This window comes from Sciurus vulgaris, assembly GCF_902686455.1.
Source record: "Sciurus vulgaris genome assembly, chromosome: 16".
Classification (NCBI taxonomy): Eukaryota; Metazoa; Chordata; class Mammalia; order Rodentia; family Sciuridae; genus Sciurus; species Sciurus vulgaris.
The window spans coordinates 12971283-12987816 of NC_136477.1; the positions used below are offsets into that span (position 1 = coordinate 12971283).

General features: G+C 51.7%; 1 protein-coding gene across 9 annotated transcripts in view; it reads right to left on the bottom strand.

Moving 5' to 3' along the window:
- Positions 1 to 14012, bottom strand: part of LOC306646829 (adhesion G protein-coupled receptor E2-like) — a 24974-nt gene extending 10962 nt beyond the window's left edge. For 3 of the 9 annotated variants that reach the window (XR_013759976.1, XM_079115571.1, XM_079115570.1), the window contains exons 1-11: positions 13919 to 14002; positions 12363 to 12413; positions 12094 to 12213; positions 11421 to 11576; positions 5230 to 5361; positions 3871 to 4002; positions 3158 to 3304; positions 2580 to 2726; positions 2410 to 2456; positions 2223 to 2300; positions 1643 to 1820 (exon numbers count right to left, since the gene is read on the bottom strand). Coding sequence is in view for 8 of the 9 variants with exons in the window: in XM_079115571.1 (XP_078971697.1) it covers positions 1643 to 1820; positions 2223 to 2300; positions 2410 to 2456; positions 2580 to 2726; positions 3158 to 3304; positions 3871 to 4002; positions 5230 to 5361; positions 11421 to 11576; positions 12094 to 12213; positions 12363 to 12413; positions 13919 to 13949 (1219 nt within the window). In the remaining variant the exon portion in view is untranslated. Of the gene's footprint in view, positions 1 to 1642; positions 1821 to 2222; positions 2301 to 2409; positions 2727 to 3157; positions 3305 to 3870; positions 4003 to 5229; positions 5362 to 11420; positions 11577 to 11650; positions 11679 to 12093; positions 12214 to 12362; positions 12414 to 13918 lie in introns of those variants that run through there. The other 6 variants (XM_079115574.1, XM_079115576.1, XM_079115572.1 and 3 more) reach the window with 6 other exon arrangements.
- Between the last annotated feature and the right edge of the window lie 2522 nt (positions 14013 to 16534).

Consider the following 16534-nt stretch of genomic DNA (forward strand, 5'->3'; position numbering starts at 1 on the left):
ATGAGCAGTATCACAGCAGCATGGTGCTGACGTTAAGACAGATGGAAAGTTGAGTCCAGAAATAAACCTATGCACCTATGGTCAGTTGGTATTCAGCAAGGGGGCCAAGACTATTCAATGTGGGTAAGAATAGTCTCTTCAGTGACTGATGGGGGATACTCACATGTAGAGAAGGAAGTGGGACCCCCCACCTCACACCATACAGGAGGGTTAACTCAACACAGATCAAAGGCCTACATCTAAGAACTGAAGCCCACAGGAGGAAACGGTGGTATCTTTCTGACTTTGAATTTGACAATAGATTCTTGGATATGAAACTGAATGTGCAAGCAAGGCAGAGAAAGTAGATAAAGTGGACTTCCTCAAAATTTAAAACATCTGACATTAAAGTGAAACGATTTCCAAAGACATGAAAAGATAATCTAACGGGATGGAAGAAAGCATTTCCAAATTGCACATCTCAATGTGCTGCTGTCAAAACAGATAAGAAGCTCTTACAATGCAACAACTGAAGGACCAACCCAATCACAAATACACAAAGATCTGAATCGACATTTCTCCACAAAGATACACAAGTGGCCCAGAGGCACAAGAAAAGATGTTAAACATCACCAGTCAACAGGGAGAAGTCAAACCCACAAGGAGACATCACCTCGCATACACTACAAAGGCCGTGATAAAAACCAAATGAAATGGAAGTAACACGTTTTGCTGAGGCTGTGGAGAGGGACTCTTGTGCCCCTCTGGTGATAATATAAAATAGTGTGACCACTTTGCAAACAGTCTGGTGGTTCCCCCCCAAACTGAACATAGAACTACCAGGTTACCTAGTGAGTTCACTTCTTGGTAGACACGCCAAAGCACTGAGAACAGTTATTCAAACACTCATACATCAATATTCTTAGCATTGCTATTCACAATAGCCAAAATGTGGAACCAACCCATATGTTCATCAGTGGCTGAATGGGTCAAACAAAACACCCATAGGATGGAATAATACTCAGCCATGAAAAGGGATGAAGTGATGGTATGCCATACTCAAAAGCATTATTCCAGGTGAAAGGAGCTAGATGAACAGGTCACATATTGTATGCGTGCATTTATTCTAAATGGTAGTTTAGGTAAATCCATTAAGACAGCAAGCAGATTAGCAGATGCCAGGGACTGGGGGCAGGGAGTGAGGAATGACAGCTGAGGAAGTACCATGCTTGCTTTTGGGGTGGTGAAAATGTTTTGGAAATGGAGGTGAGTGGCTGCATAAGTTTGTGAATGTTCATGATTCCAGTGAAATGTAGAACTGGTGAATTTTAAATGGCGAACTTAAATGGCGAATTTTGTTCTGTGGATTTTACCACAATGAAACAAATCTTTCTTAAATATTGAGCGAGATTAATTTATATGCCTCCAAATTAGTTTTTGAAGCTGTTTTTCAATTTTGCTGCCTAAAATTCTTTATTATCATTTTACCGCTGAGAATTCATACTATACTGTAAGTGTACCTTATTTGTGGTTTTATGCATTTAAGTTGTTGTAATTTGCTTATGTGAGTCACTCTGAGATACAGCTGTGGTCGCTCAGCTCTAGTGAGGTTGAAGAGGAGCGAGGCAAGGACCAGGAGCCTGGCGCAGAACCAGGGACTTACGTGTGCCTGCAGAATAACTGAAGGTTGATGTCCCCTCAGGCAGAGCCCTGCTCAGGTTTCTCAGGGCGTTCTCCATGTCTGCCAGCAAGCGTGTGGCCACACAGTGCCTCTGTGAGGGGGGCAGGGTCTCCAGGTCCCCAGGGGTCTCCAGCAGCTCATCCACCTCCTGCATGAGCCCCTGGAGGAAGGGGACACAGAGCCAGTGGCTTTGGGTCAGAAGGACCACGTGAAGAGCTTGACCACTTAGCCCCAGAGAACAGACCCTGGACACTGTCCAGCTGGGTTAAAGACAGCACTGTTTGGGACTTTCTGGATGGCCCTTGCTCCTCAGAGGTCAGCTCCATCCTTAAATGTCAAGGATGACAAAAAACAAAGACCAGGATCAGAGCAAGAGGAAAGGCAGTGCACCTGGGCGTCCAGCAGGGTGTGTGGCCTCCAGAGTCCTCTTCCGCCAGCCCTGGGAGAGCCACCAGATCAGACCGGGACCCCACTGTACTTGGGCCTGTCCCCCTCCACCCAGACCAAAGCTGCCCACCAGCTTGGGAGGTCTCCACCTGCTTCCCCAGGATCCTGCCCTTACCTGAATTGTGTCCTTGGCCATGACTGGGTTGAAATCCCTGTGCAGATCCTGGACTTTGTCAAAGAAGCGGGACAGACTCTGGGGAGGTGAGATGAGGGGTCACGGGTGGGTGGGAAGCTCAGGGTCAAGGGATGACTGGCACTGCGCCAGGGAGTCCCACCTCCCTGTCCTGGCTGGGGCAGCTCACCTGGCTGTTGACTCCGGGGGGCAGCGGCCAGGTGAAGAAGGGCTTGACTGCAGGGACAGGACAGTGGTTCATTAGGAGGAATGCGTGTGCGTGTGTGCACGCGCGTGTGTATGTGTGTGTGTATGCGCGTGTGCGTGTGGGAGGATCTGGGGTCAGGGCAGGCCAGGCACCTTGGCAGACGGTGTTGTTCCGGCCATTGAGGCGCCCAGGGACCGGCTCCCAGCCTGGGCGGCAGTGGCACTTGTAGGACCCCACGGTGTTGCGGCAGATGGTGGAGTTGTGGCACTGATGCCGCCCGGAGCCGCACTCGTCCACATCTGGGGACACGGAGAGAGGGGTCGGTCCCGGCCCAGCCACGACCAGCTGCTCCCTGCTGTCCGAGCTCCACCCCTTCTTCCTGCCATTAGTGCCCGGCCTGGGCTGCGGTGCTGCCACCTGGCGACCCACACCCTGGCGTGGCGGGAGCGGGGTCAGGGGGCGTGCGAGGCCTGGTGCGCCCCAGGCCTGCCCTGTACAGGTGCAGTTGTGACACTGCGGAAGCACGTCACCCCGTTAGTTAATGGCTGCTGCCCGGGTCCCGCAGCCTCCCGTCAGAACCCAGCTCCTTCCCAGGACCCTGTCTTTCCATGCACAGCCCGGGAGCACTGGGGCTGGCGCAGGCGCCCGAGCACCGGGTCTGGTCGGTGTGCCCGGAAGGGCTGTGATCAGGGCTGGACTGTGGGTCTGGGTGTGGCCTCCGAGCTCTGACCTTCGCAGACGGTCGTGTTCGGGCCGTTGGGGGATCCGGGCACCGGCTTCCAGCCGGGGAGGCAGCGGCACCGGTAGCCGCCCATGAAGTTGAGGCAGTGGGTGGACTTGTGGCACGGGTTGAGTCCAGGGGCGCATTCATTCACATCTGAGGACGAAGCCAGAGGGTCAGGCCCCGCCCCTGACCGGCTGCCACGCCCCCACTAGGTGCATCCGTTTCCCCATCTTGTCGCCACCCCAGTCAAGGACCCCTGCCTGTGCCCCACCTGGTGACCTTCAACTTCCCCTTCAGAACATCTCACGGTGGCCTCCCTGCATGAGGGGCACAGCAAGGTCCTGGTCTCCAGTTTACAGGAGGTGGAGCCAGGAGGGAAACTGAGGCCAGGGGGCGAACTTGCTGACCAAGGACTCTGGTCGCTCCCTTCCCGGCCACGGTGGAGGCTCCCTTCTCCGAATGAGAGTGCCTCTCTCTTCTACTCTCACGTGACAGACGAGGACCAGGCTGAGGTCTGGGGGGCTCCACCAGGACCCGTGGGCCCAGAAGGCCCTGCAACCTCCCTGCCCTGTGGCAAGAGCTTCCTGGGAGCCGAATCTGTAGGCTGAGTCCATGGCCTTGACCTGTGGGAACCTGCAGGTCTCCCCCCTCGGCGCAGGACCTGCCTGGGCTGCACCCCTGCTCCTGTCCAACCTCACGTGTCCTCCTGGGGCCTCTACCTGTGCACAGCTTTGGGTCCCTCGGGTTGAACTCAAAGCCAGGCAGACACTTGCAGGTATAGCTGCCCTGAGTGTTGGTGCAGGTGCTGTGGCCCCTGCAGATTCTGGGGTTCTGCTTACACTCGTCCACGTCTGCAAGAGGAAGGGGAGGGTGGAGGATTCCGGCAGCCGGCAGCTTCAGGGGGCTGGTTGGGACATATGCAAGCCTGGTGATCAGAGGGTTTGGCTGTCAGCCCAGGCTGCCGGTCGTCCCGGTTTCCTGGCATGGAAGCAACAGGAGGACCCCGCTGGCCCCCCAGGAGCCTTTCCTAATCCACAAGGAGGCACTCCATGGTGGGCATGGTCTCCAGACGCTGCTTCCTTCCGGTGCCCTCTGCCTCCCTGGGAAGCTCCCAGCTGGGCAGGGTGTCTTGGCCTCATGTGTCCCAGCCTGAGGATGTGGAGCAGAGGCCAGATGTGCCCTCCTGGAGCTGCGTACTGGGAAGCTCTGAGCTCCCGAGGCGGGTCTGTCTTGGCTTCCAGGGGGGCCTTTGGCCTGATTCTGCTAGCATGGCTGCTCGATGACCGAGTTTTCCTTGGGGTCCCAGTGACCTAGCAGGACAGTGCCCTCTCGTCCCACTAGCTCTGAGAGCCCAGCTCCAAGGAGATGAACTGAGATCCGCCCCTGAGCCAGGCTCACTGGGACAAGATCAACGGCAGGGACAGGAGTAAGGACCATGCCAGAGAGGCCAGGGTCGACATCCAGCCAGGCAGCCCTGGGACCTTGCAGGTGTCTTCCTGACCCCCATGAAGGCATCCATGGTCTGTTGAGGCCAGCCGTGGGTGAAGATAGCGGCAGAGAGTGGAGCCGTGTTGACAGGGAGGGGTGGCAGGCACTTCTACCATCTGTCCTTCACCTCCACCAGGGACACAGACCTGTGGGCCTGCTGAGTGGGACCCAGCATCTCTCTGTCCCCAGTGGTCAGTCCCCCTGAGATCTGGGTTGACCTTCTCTGGAGCGGGTTGGGGCTGGGTGTCTTAGGTGTCACCCTCTTGCTGTGTGTTCCAGACTGGAGCATCTTCCTCCACCCAACTCGATGTCACCCAGCCCACCCCTGCCACACCATCCTCCAGTGCCCTCAAGTGGACCAAAGTTAGTGGGGAGTCAGGATGCAGAGCAGGGCAGTGAAATGAATGATGCCGAGTGGCGGAGAAGGGCGTGGTCGATGAGGGCGTGGCCAAGAAGGGCGTGGTTGGTGGGCATGGTTGGTGGGGGCATGGCCAAGAAGGGCGAGGTTGAGGAGCTAGTGGTTGAGAAACGCGTGGAGCACAGAGCGTGTCTTCTCCCCGCAGGAGTGTTGGCTGGGAACTGGGGTCTACCCTCAAGTCTCCTTCCTCCTGTATTTCCAAACCGGGTCCCTGGGTCCATCGTGGCTGGGGGACCAGAGAGTGTTCCAGGTGCGGCTGAGCCCCTGTGTGTCCCAGAACGGTCAGGTCTCATCCCAACAGCCACTAGCAGTGGGAGAGGACAGAATGGTGCTGGACTGTGCTCGTTGCGGGCTCCTGGAATAGCTTGAGTTCCACCCGCTTTCAGTTCATGGAAAAAGGATGCCAGCTGGGCAGCGGGTTGTCCTGAAGGTCCAGAAGTGGCTCTCTGCACAGGTTTTGGGTCTTGGGAGTGAACAGGGATGGGTGGCCAAGTGTCTTTCACAGTTCTCAGATGCCTCAAGAAGGTGGGGCAAGGAACCCATGGAGTGGGTACCAGGTCTGCCCATCGTAGGCTTCCTGGACTGTGAGATCAGTGGCCATATCTTCAGGTGCAATGGAGACCATAATGTTGAAGGGTGAGGAGGGGTAGAAGAAGGGCCCAGCTGAGCCCCTCACTGAGCTGAGGCCTCACCTGCAGGGTTCTTCCAAACTAGAAGTTGGCTCTTTCTCTGTGGAGTCCACTGGGAGGGGACCTCAACCCTGCTCACCTGTGCTCATCCACCTGAATGAGCTCTGTCCCTTCACCCCTGAAGCCCTGGCTTATTTCTAACCCAGCAACACACCTCCTCAATAACAACAGCCACCATCTGAGGAGGAGGGTTTGTGCTTAGAAGGATCTGTGACCCCTAGGTGCAGTTGTCTAGGTTGCTTATTGCATCAGGGTGCCCAAGCATGTGCATAAGCAGGAGCTGAAAACCCACCCACTTTCTAGGCATCACATCTGGCTGTGTCTTCCTGGAGAGGAGGAGCTTTTTGACAATTCATAGGAAAGCGTTTTCCTTTGGCCAGGGTGTGTACACATGGCACAATGTGCACCCACAGGGACCCTGTATCCTCAATTTAGCCTGGTGTACCTCCTACCTTCATGTACCTTCCTTTTTCTCTCTGTCCTTGGCACTAACATTTCTCTTCAGAGTCCTGGCTCCTTCCTGCCTATTGCTGGATTCCATATGGCCCCATGGATGCCAGAAGCGGCTTTCTTTGTCAAACCATCTTGCTCTGGAATGGAGGCAAAGCTGATGATGAACAGGAGTTATTCCTCCTGGGAATCATGGGTCAGGCAAGACCATGGCAAGGACTGGAGCAAGTTGTGTGGAAATAGCTTTTTTCTGAGTAGCAGGGACATGGTCCCCAGGAAGACTGAAACTCCCTGGGCAACTCCTTAAGTGGGTACACCATGGAGTAATGCTTTTAAGCACCTAAGATGAGTTAGCACCCCCCTTGTGCCAGGCTCTCTTAAAGGCACTTGTAATTTTCTTAATCCTCCTGGAAGACACAGGAGGTAGACACTGTTATTATCATCTTCTTAATACAGATGGGTAAACCAAGTTCGAAGAAAGGGAGTGGTTTGACTAATAACATGCAACTAACAGGTGTGCAGTCGGGATTTGGACCCAGGGAGCCAGCTGCAGAGCCTGCCTCTGGCATTCGTGCTACCTCTGTGTAGGGACAGGTACATGCACACCTGCCTGTCTCAGACCAGGGTACCTCTCCTGTAACCAGGGTTCTTCCTTCTAGATGTCACAGCAAAGGGTCTGGTAACCTCAATCCTTACGATAGGGAGCGGGGCCGAGGGGAGGGTCCGCCTTGCCGGTGTTCTCGCTGTCATTAATAAAAAAAATTGGCTCCAGAAATGAGCACACAGCCTGGGCTGCGTGTGCAGAGTAGTGCCCCTCTGCTCTGGCCCCGCTACGTCTGCCTATTTTCCATGGGACATCGTCATGCCTGGCCCACATTTGTTGATGTCTGCAACAAGACAAGACAAAGGCTCACCTCCCAAAGTTGTGTTTTCTCTCAGAGAAGGGATCCTGGTGCTTGACCTGACGCTGCTGTGAGACTCAGACAGGACTAAGATCCCAGGTGGACCTGCTGAGGCTGGGCTGCTCTGGAAGTCCCGAGGACCACAGAGCCCAAGGACGTGTAGATTCAGATTCTGTGCCAGAGGGGGCCTAGCAAGGCATCTACATCCCCCCCTCCATCTCTGAGTGGCAGATGGAGGCTCAGCCATCCCTGGACCCTCCCCTGTGGGAATCTTTCCACTACTGGGGTCCTATGGGTGGTTTCCACTCAGAGAAAGGGGCAGTGATGGCCATCCTTGATGCCAAAGCAGTGGTGGTGGTGGGGATCATCGCCAAGAGCTTCCCAGAGCAACACTCATCATTAACGCCTGAGGATACAGCCAGGTGCTCGGAGAAAGAGCAAAGCTGGGGACCTCCCATCCCTTGGCTTCAAAATGTACTGTGAAGCTGTAGTGGTCAAAAAAGGGTGCTACACGTATGAAAACAGACCCACGTACCCAGGAAATAGAATAGGAAGCCCAGAAAGAAACCCATATATTTACAGTTGATTGATCAAGAATGCACAATGGGGAAAGAACTCTTCAATAAATGGTCTTGGGAAAACTGGATATGCACACGCAGGAGGAAATCAGGCCCTTATGTCAGACCACATAAATATTAGCTCAGATTAAATAGTGGCATGTAAGATTGGAAACTGTCAAACTACTTAGAAGAAAACACAGGGGAAAAGCTTCATGATTTTGATCTGGCCAGTGGTTTTTTGGATGGGACCCAAAAGCATGGGCAACAAAATAAAAGTGGACAAATGGGATTGTAGCAAACTAACAGCTTTTGTAAAGCAAAGAAAATGGTCAACAGAGTAAAGAGACAACTTAAGGAATAAGAGAAATATACTGAAACCACACATCTTATTAGGTGTTAATATGCAAAATATAATAAGGAGCTTGATCAAATATCAGGGCTGGGGTCGTGGCTCAGTGGTGGAGTGCTTGCCTTGCATGTATGAGGCCCTGCGTTTGATTCTCAGCACCACATAAAAATAAATATTGTGTCCATCTACAACTAAAAAATATTAAAAAAAGAAAACCATTAACCCCATTCATAAATGGGTAAATAACCTGAATAGACATTTCTCAGAAAATGGCAGGCAAATGGCCCAGAGGCATAGGAGAAAACACTTGCATTGCTGATCATCAGGGGACTAGAAATGAGGGGTGATGGAACATGGCCTCACGCCTGTTGGAATGGCGTTGTAGGAACTGGGTGGGAACACGTGTGGGGAGCAGGCAGAGAAAAGTACGCTTGGCACCCCTCGCTGTGACAAAAGGCAGTAGACTGTCTTCAACTACCACTGAGCCACATCCCCAGCCCTTTTTATTTTTAATTTTGAGACAGGGTCTCACTAAGTTGCTTGGGGCCTTGCTAAATTGCTAAGTCTGGCTTTGAACTTGTGACCCTCCTGCCTCAGTCTCCTGAGCTGCTGGGAATATAGGTGTGTACCACTGGGTCTGGACAATGTGCTGTATTCTTGAAAAATCACTAAGGGATTAGATTTGAAGTGTTCTTACCACAAAAATAAACAGGTGAGGCATTGCATACGCTAATCATCTCAATTTAGCCATCCCAGTATGCATACCTATTTCAAAACATCATTCTGTACATGATGAATATGTATAATATTTTTATTTGTCAGTTAAAGAAATAAAGGAAAAAAAAAAAAAACCCAGGAAAACATTATGGAGAGGGACGACTGAGATGGTTTTATAACGCGAATGTCCCCGGTGCCACAGAACTAGTACACTGGAACGTGGTTAAAATGATACATTTTATGGTATGCATATTTTTTAATAATTTAGAAAACCCCTGCCATGGAGCAGCAGCAAGAACAAAAGCTAGGTGCTCAAGCCAGGTGTGGTGGTGCATGCCTATAATCCCAGTGACTCAGGAGGCGGAGGCAAGTCTGCGACCAGCCTCAACAGCAGGAGGCCCTAAGCAATTTAGTGAGGCCCTGTCTCAAAAGAAAAAAATTAAAAGGGTTGGGAATGCGACTCAGTGGTAAAGCGCCAGGGTTAAATCCCCAGTACCAAACAAACAAACAAAACACAGAACACAAAAACCCCCAGGTGCTCAGGCCCCAGCCCCCTGCCAGCTTCTACCTCCATTTCCTCACATGGCACAAATGCACCCCTTGATCATCCCCAAGAAGCCCCCAGCTCCTAGTGTGACGCTCAGCAATGCAGGTGGACATTGGTGGGCCTTTCCCAGGTGCCCCGGCACGTCTCCAGGGGAGTCTGCTGCTTCCTCCTCGGGCAGAAGATCCCCCTTATCAGAGTTGGCCACAGATAAGAAATGAGGAAGCTTCTCCCAGCAGCCCCAGCTGAGGCCCTGGGGTGCTTCCTGGCATCTCGTCCCTCTCTGTTCTCTAAATAGGATAGGAAGATGCTCACGAAGCAGGTCCCCTATGTGAGTCCCAGGGACCCACAGAACAGAAGCTGGAGGTGAAAGGCTAACAGCAACAGCTTCGGAAGAACCCAAGACGGGAATGAGTAAAAATTCATGGCAGAATGGGCCGGGGTATTCCAGAAAGGGACAAAGATTCTTAAGGTCCAGATGGATTCATGGAGTCAGGATGAGGCAGGAGGGCTTCTGGTTTACCTGGAGGATACTGGTCACCTGGGCTGTGTGAAGCAGCAGCAGGACCAGCCCGGAACAGGGGCGGATGCACAGTAAGGGTCCCCTGTCCTGCCCCCACGGGGTGATCAGATGTCTCCTTCTCTGTTCCCAGCTGGTAGGACTGGCTGCAGGCACGTGCTCCAGGTGGAAGGGCTGAGGTGGAGCTGAGCTGACTGGGTGTGGCGGCGCCCCAGGGGTCCTTCCACCACGCTCTCACACTTCACACACGATCCTGGGCTTCCCTCCCATCTCCCCGGATCCCCCAAGAAACCAGTCACTGACAGCCACAGCCCTCATGAGATCTTGGGGGTTCCAGGCTCCTGGGGGGCAGGATATACCCAGGGCTCACAGAGAGGAAGCAATTATGCTGATATCATGCCGCTAACCGATGACCAATCCAGGTTTTGGACCCCGAGAGTTGATCCCTGCATCTGAGCTTGGCTTTCCTACCACCCTGCCTCTCTGTGCTGGTGGGACGGTGTGCGTGCAGCGGGCACCACATGGGTAGACCAGGGCCTTGGCCCTCGGATGCCACCGGAGTATCTCTCTGGACCCCAACAATTGTGAACTGGGGGCATGGAGGATGTGAGGTGGTCCCTGCGCATCTCAGTCCTCTGGCTGCAGCCCTGGATCTGGACCCAGAGGATGCTGAGGTGGGGGTGGGCTGGAAGCTCAGCATCGCCCTCCCCAGACCTCAGGGCAACTCCTGGGGCCCAGGCCCTTTTGAAGTCCAAAGCCATCGCTGAAATAGCACTTTCTGTGAACCAGGACCTGCTAAGTGCCTTTGGACCTCATGTCCCTCAATTCTATGAGGAAGCACCTATGGCTCCCCTCCCCCCTTCCTCCCCTGGTGCTGGGGCCCGACCCAGGGACTCGTGCCTGCTGGACAAATGCTCTACCCCTGAGCTACGCCCCAGCCCATGACTCCCCTTCTACAGATGGGTGAACAGAGGCACAGAGAGGTGAAGTGACTTGTCTGAAGTCACATAGTGAACTGAGAGCAAAGCCACCTTTGATTTTGGTTTTGGTTTTGGTTTTTGGCAGTGCTAGGAGGGAGCCCAGGGCCTTGCTCTGCCAGGCAAGCGCTCTGCCCGGAGTTGCACCCCAGCCTCTGCTTTTGTGTTTAGCTTTAGAACATAGGGGCTCCTTCCTGTGGTTTCTCTTTTCTTTTCTTTTTTTTTTTCCATTTCTCCCCCCACTTTTTCCTCAGACAGGGTCTTTCTCTGTTTCCCAGGCTGGCCTTGAATTCCTGGCCTCCAGTGATCCTCCTGCCTCAGCCTCCCAGTAGCTGAGACCACAGGCACAGATCACTGTGCAGGGCTTTTTTTAAAATTTTTAAACAGAAAATCACAATGATGTCATCACATCTCACATGTCCACAGGGTTCCTGATGAGCACCCTGGCTATGTCACAGGCACAGCTATCAGGATGGGGCCCAGGCAGCCGGTCCCAGAGGGCCCTGGCCCTCACGCCCTGCCTGCCCTGGTGGCGGGTGCAGGCACAGCTGCCCCGTCTCCGAGTCCAGGTGCTGAAGCTGTAACTGGGCGCTGCCCCGGAGCAGCCCTGGTGCCCTGATCTGCATGTCAAGGGCCAGCGAGGGGCGGGCCTTACCTTGACAGGTGTTCTCACTCGCATTGGTGAACGTTTTTGCCCCAGAAAGGAGAGCGTATCCTGGGCTGCACACACAGTGGTAGCTCCCCTCCACGTTCTGGCAGTCTGCAAATTTTCCACAGGACACTTTCATGGGTGGCTCACATTCATTGATGTCTGCAACATAATAGGGCCATGGGTCACCTCCCAAAGGTGTACAGGCTCTTAGGGAAGAGACTCCTGTCCCTTACCTGACCCCAGCATGGGGTCTGATGTTGAGTTAGAATCTTTTGGAGAGAATCCTGGGCTGTACTGCTGAGGCTGTGCTGTGACTGGAGCAAGCCATTCCTGAAGACCACACAATCTGCTGTTCATCTCAGTCCTCTGGCCGACACCCCCGGTTTGGATACAGGGGACAATGCCAAGGTGGGGGGTGGATTAGAAGCTCAATGTCACCCTCCCCAGACCTGAGGGCAGGCTGAGACCAACTCCTGGGGCCCAGGTCCTCTCTCTGCAGAAAGCCACGCACATTTCCTGGTCTCTCTACCTTCTTCCTGTTTCCTTTTTCTTTTCTGTCTTTGATGATGGTCTCGAGGTCAAAGGCCGAGACCCTGACCATTACCCACGACCCCACTGGCACTGGGCAATGCCCCGCAGTCTCTGATGTGCCCCGCCCTGCCCCAAGCCTCTTTACCGTCACAAATCTCCAGGGTGTCCGTGAAGACCTCTCCAGACAAAGCAGCGAACCCTGGCTTGCAGCGACAGGCGGTGGCATTGACACATTCCGAGTGGGGAGGACACCAGCTGGCACAAGCTGTGGGGCACAGACTGGTCAGAGGCTGGGAGGGGGCAGCGTGGTCCCGGAGGAGCACCCAGGGCGGAGGGGAGGCCTCTCTCCTCCTGGGCTGGGTGAGGGGACCTTCCCCAGGCTCCAGCTGGGGACACAGCTCCCAGCACACTCACCCTTTGAGTCCTGGGCTCCGGTTCTCGAGAGACTCAGCAGGACACACAGGGCTGCGACACAGAGAGGGCGGGTCAGGCCCAGCAGGGAGAGGAGGCCGGAGGCCATGCATTTGAGGGAAGGGGGCTGTGGACCCCCCCGGGGCTCGGACCTGGTCCATTCCTCAGAGAGCCCAGGTGGTGCCTCCCAGAGGGTCTGGAGGACAGGAAGGGGCCTGAGCCTAGCAAGGTCTGGGCTCCAGCTGTGGCTTTCCTGGCCTGTGGGCAGGAGACTGGAGCCCGGCGGCCCTGAATCAGATCCTGGAGCACAGGCAGGTTGCCTCCCTGCCCCTGCCTCAGTTTCCCTTTCTGTGGAATGAGGCCGACATGCCCCTCACTTCCTAGGGTTGTGTGGAAACAAACCCCAAAGTGTCTGGGGTTTAGCACATCGCGTTCTTTAGGTAGAAGAGAAGGGTCTGGACTGGCTGGTCTCTCAGGTCCCCAGCTTGGTCTTTCAGGTGCTCTGGCCCTGTCCCCTTCCTCAGGGGCACACACCACACCAGCCACCCGGGCTGCAACTGTGACTGGGGCACCTGAGAGCTACATCTGAAGCCACTGTTGTCAGCCCATGGCCTGTCCTGAGACCCAGTGGTGACTTATTGCCTTCCCCAACAGGAAGATGCTGTGGGCATGTCTGGGCTCAGCAGCTGCCCCCTCCCAGGGCACATCCTGGGGGACCCTCCTCAAGTCAAAGGGCCTTAGATATCTCCTTGCTATTCACCAGGGAGAGACAGGCAAGGAGATGAAGAGTGTTTATCTATCCCTAAAATAAAGTCTAGGAGTTTTGATGGTTAATTTTTTGTCAATTTATCTAGAGGTGGTACTCAGACAGTTGGTCAAACTCTAGATGCCGGCGTGAGGCGTTCTTCAGATGAGACCCCGTTAAATGTGGAGACTTTGAGTAAAGCAGAATGCCTCTATCCTGTAGGTGGGCCCCATCTGATGTGTAGAAGGCCTTACGAGCAATAGGACCGATCCTCCTAGGAGGAGGGAGTTGTGCACCCGGGCTGCTTTTGGACTCCAGTTGCAACATCAGCTCTTCCCTGGGTCTCCATCTGCCACCTACCTGGCAGAGCCTGGACTTCTCTGCCTGCACAATTGCATGAGCCATAGCCTTAAAATAATCGTCTTTCCTTCTCTCTGTATAGTGCCCCATTGGTCCTGTTTGTCTGGACCTGTCCATTCATCAGAGAGCCCAGGCGGCCTCTCCCAGACGGTCTGGGGGACAGGAAGGAGCCTGAGCCTAGCAAGGTCTGGAACCTGCTGCCTACGGGGAATATAATGAGAAATTCCCACTAAGTCCCAAAGTTTGCACTAGGGAGTAACTTTCCAGGACTAACTTTCTTCTTGGAGAACTTAATTAAAAAAAAAAAAAAAAAAGAGCTAATATTCTTTAAAAATATCTTCTCTGCTCTCTCTTATAGGGACAGTGAGAAACAAGCCAGAAATGAAGCAAAGGACTGGAGGGGTGGCCCCTGGCTCTCGTTCTTGTCTGTCACCAAGGTCATGACTGGACTTACCTGGCAGCAGTCTTGGACATCTGCTTCTCATAGTGCAGAGACCAGCAAGTCCAGGCACAGGGGACTTTCAGTTCTGGTCTGAGTTAAGAATACTTCCTGTTTAAATATGACTCGTGACTAAGAGGACCACATTTAGGAAGTCGCTGAGCTGGATGCTTTCTTCCTCCTTGCAGTTCCATGGTGGATTTCTCAGAACTCAGAGGTCTATTTCCAAATATTTGCTGAGTATGGGTGGTAATCATACTGAAGATTCCTTGGGGGCGACTCTTGCGTCTTTTGATATGGGAAGGTGTGCCGCTGTGTACTAGAAGCCTCAAACATGAAGGATCATTCTACTGGTCTTCTTGTCCCTCTAAGGACCTTGGTTCAGAATGAACCGACTTATCTGATTATGATCTGTTAGTAGACTTACTTGTATAATTTACATTAAAACAAGCCTCATGATTAAATAAAGAACTTGGAGTTTCCATAGATGGGGGGTCAGGAGAAGTAAAGTGGCCCAAGACATGACTCTCCTCCAGGGCAGGAGAGGGTGAGTCTGTGTAAGCTCATGTTTTACTGCTTGCCTTCCACCCAGAGCACCAGCTCCCCAACCTGAGACAAGACTTGGAGCTCCCGACCCTCACACCCCAAAAATCCGAGAAGGCAGTTCCTGCAGAGCCACCTGGGTCCCCATGCTACTCTCGCTCTTTATAAATTTTAGCATTATTTTTTTCTGTATTTATCATTCATAATCACATTGAAAGAAAAATGGGTAATTGCTGTGAAAAATTAAACTAGTCTTTCAAATACCTGGAAGACACCTTATTCTTTGCTGACTTTATTGTTAAAAGTCCAAGTGTGCTCTGTGTGCACTGTAATTTTAAATGCCCCTACCCCCAGAGTACACCAAATTCTGCATTGCTTCCTGTCCCAGTCTGAGTTTGCTCAGCTGAAATCTCATCCATTATGAATATAATGTGTGTTCTCCCTTACAAGCCCCAAGCCAACACTTGTAACATACAAATAATACTAATAATGATAGGCACTATTGAAAACAATCTCATCTTACCAATGGGGGCTGTTATACTTTTAAATCACTGTTCCTAATCTTAGGCTTTTCACCTTCCATCTGTAAAAAGATAAAATATTATACTGTAAGTATTAACTGGATAATACCATATGTATTTTATTTCAGCTTGCTTTTCCCATTTAACTTTGTGGATTATAGATCTTTTTATATCAGTATAAGAGCTATCCTATGGACAGATGTAGCCTATTTTGTTAAAAATTTATACTGGCATATCCTATTTATTTTGCTATTCTTTATTGATAGTTGCTTGTATGTTGTAAAATTTTTTACTCTTGCAAATATACTGCAGTAAACCTTAAAAATAGCTTTCTGTGAACACAGGATTGTTTAATGTAAGGTAGATTAAAAGAAGTGTGATTTCTGGGCCTTAGGTGCACACAGCTTAAATTTTCATAACTGTACCAAATTGCTGAATAAAATGTCCACATAAATTTACTCCAGTACCTACCATGTAGGGATATCCTTTTCACCCTGGTCTAACAATGATTGAATATAAGTAACTTGGTAGATTTTCCTAAACGAATGCTTGAAATATTAGCTCCTTGTTTTTTAAAATTAATTTCACTTTCCTCAATGACTGTGTATTTATTAGCTATTTGTTTTTCTTTTTTCAGTTAAGAACACATAAATTTCTCTTTGTCCCAGTGGCTCAGGAGGCTGAGGCAGAAGGATTGCAAGTTTAAAGCCAGCTTCAGCAACTTAGCACTAAATATGCTGCTATGGACATTGGTGGATAAGCATCTAGTTGAGTCCCTGTTTTCTGTTCTTTGGGGTGGTGTTATTTAACTTTCTGAGGAACTGCCAAACTGTTTTCCACAGTGACTGGACCATTCCACATTCCCAGAAGTGTTGTATGAGGATTCCAAATTCTCCCCACCCTCACCAATATTATTATTTTCTTTTTCAAAAAAATTGTTACTTTTTATACTACTTATTGACAACTTTTGTCAATAATGTGTGATGATCATTTCAGGGTAATGGACACATGCACCACTTTAAACATGTATCATTTCTTTGCCCTGAGATCATCCAAAATCTTCTAGATTAAAAAGATGATTACATGCTAATCAGCTTTAGTCTGTCTAGTACGCAGCAGAACATCAGGACGCATTCCTCCTTTGTGCCCTTTGACAACCTCTGTTGCCCTCCGATCGTCCCTGTCCTGGTTACCATTACTCTACTCTCCACTTGCAAGAGTTCAGCAGTTCTAGGTTCCACCTCCAAGGGGCATTATGCAGTCTTCGCTTCTCTATGTTCATTTTGGGGTGTGAAGTGCATCTCATCGTGGTTTTGATTTGCATCAGGTTCAAGTTTGGGTCTCCGAAAGTGAAGTTTTATTAGGAGACAGTCACACCTGCTCCTTTGTTGTCTGTGACGGCTGCCACACTTGTGGCAGAGCTGAGTCCCTGTGAGAGACCATCCGGCCTCTGAAGCCCAAAACATTTATTATCTGTTCCTCCAGAAAAGTTGGCTGGACACTTCATTCAAGCCAGTGGTCAAGGTGAGAATCATGTTAGTGATTGTGTGTGTGTGTGTGTGTGTGT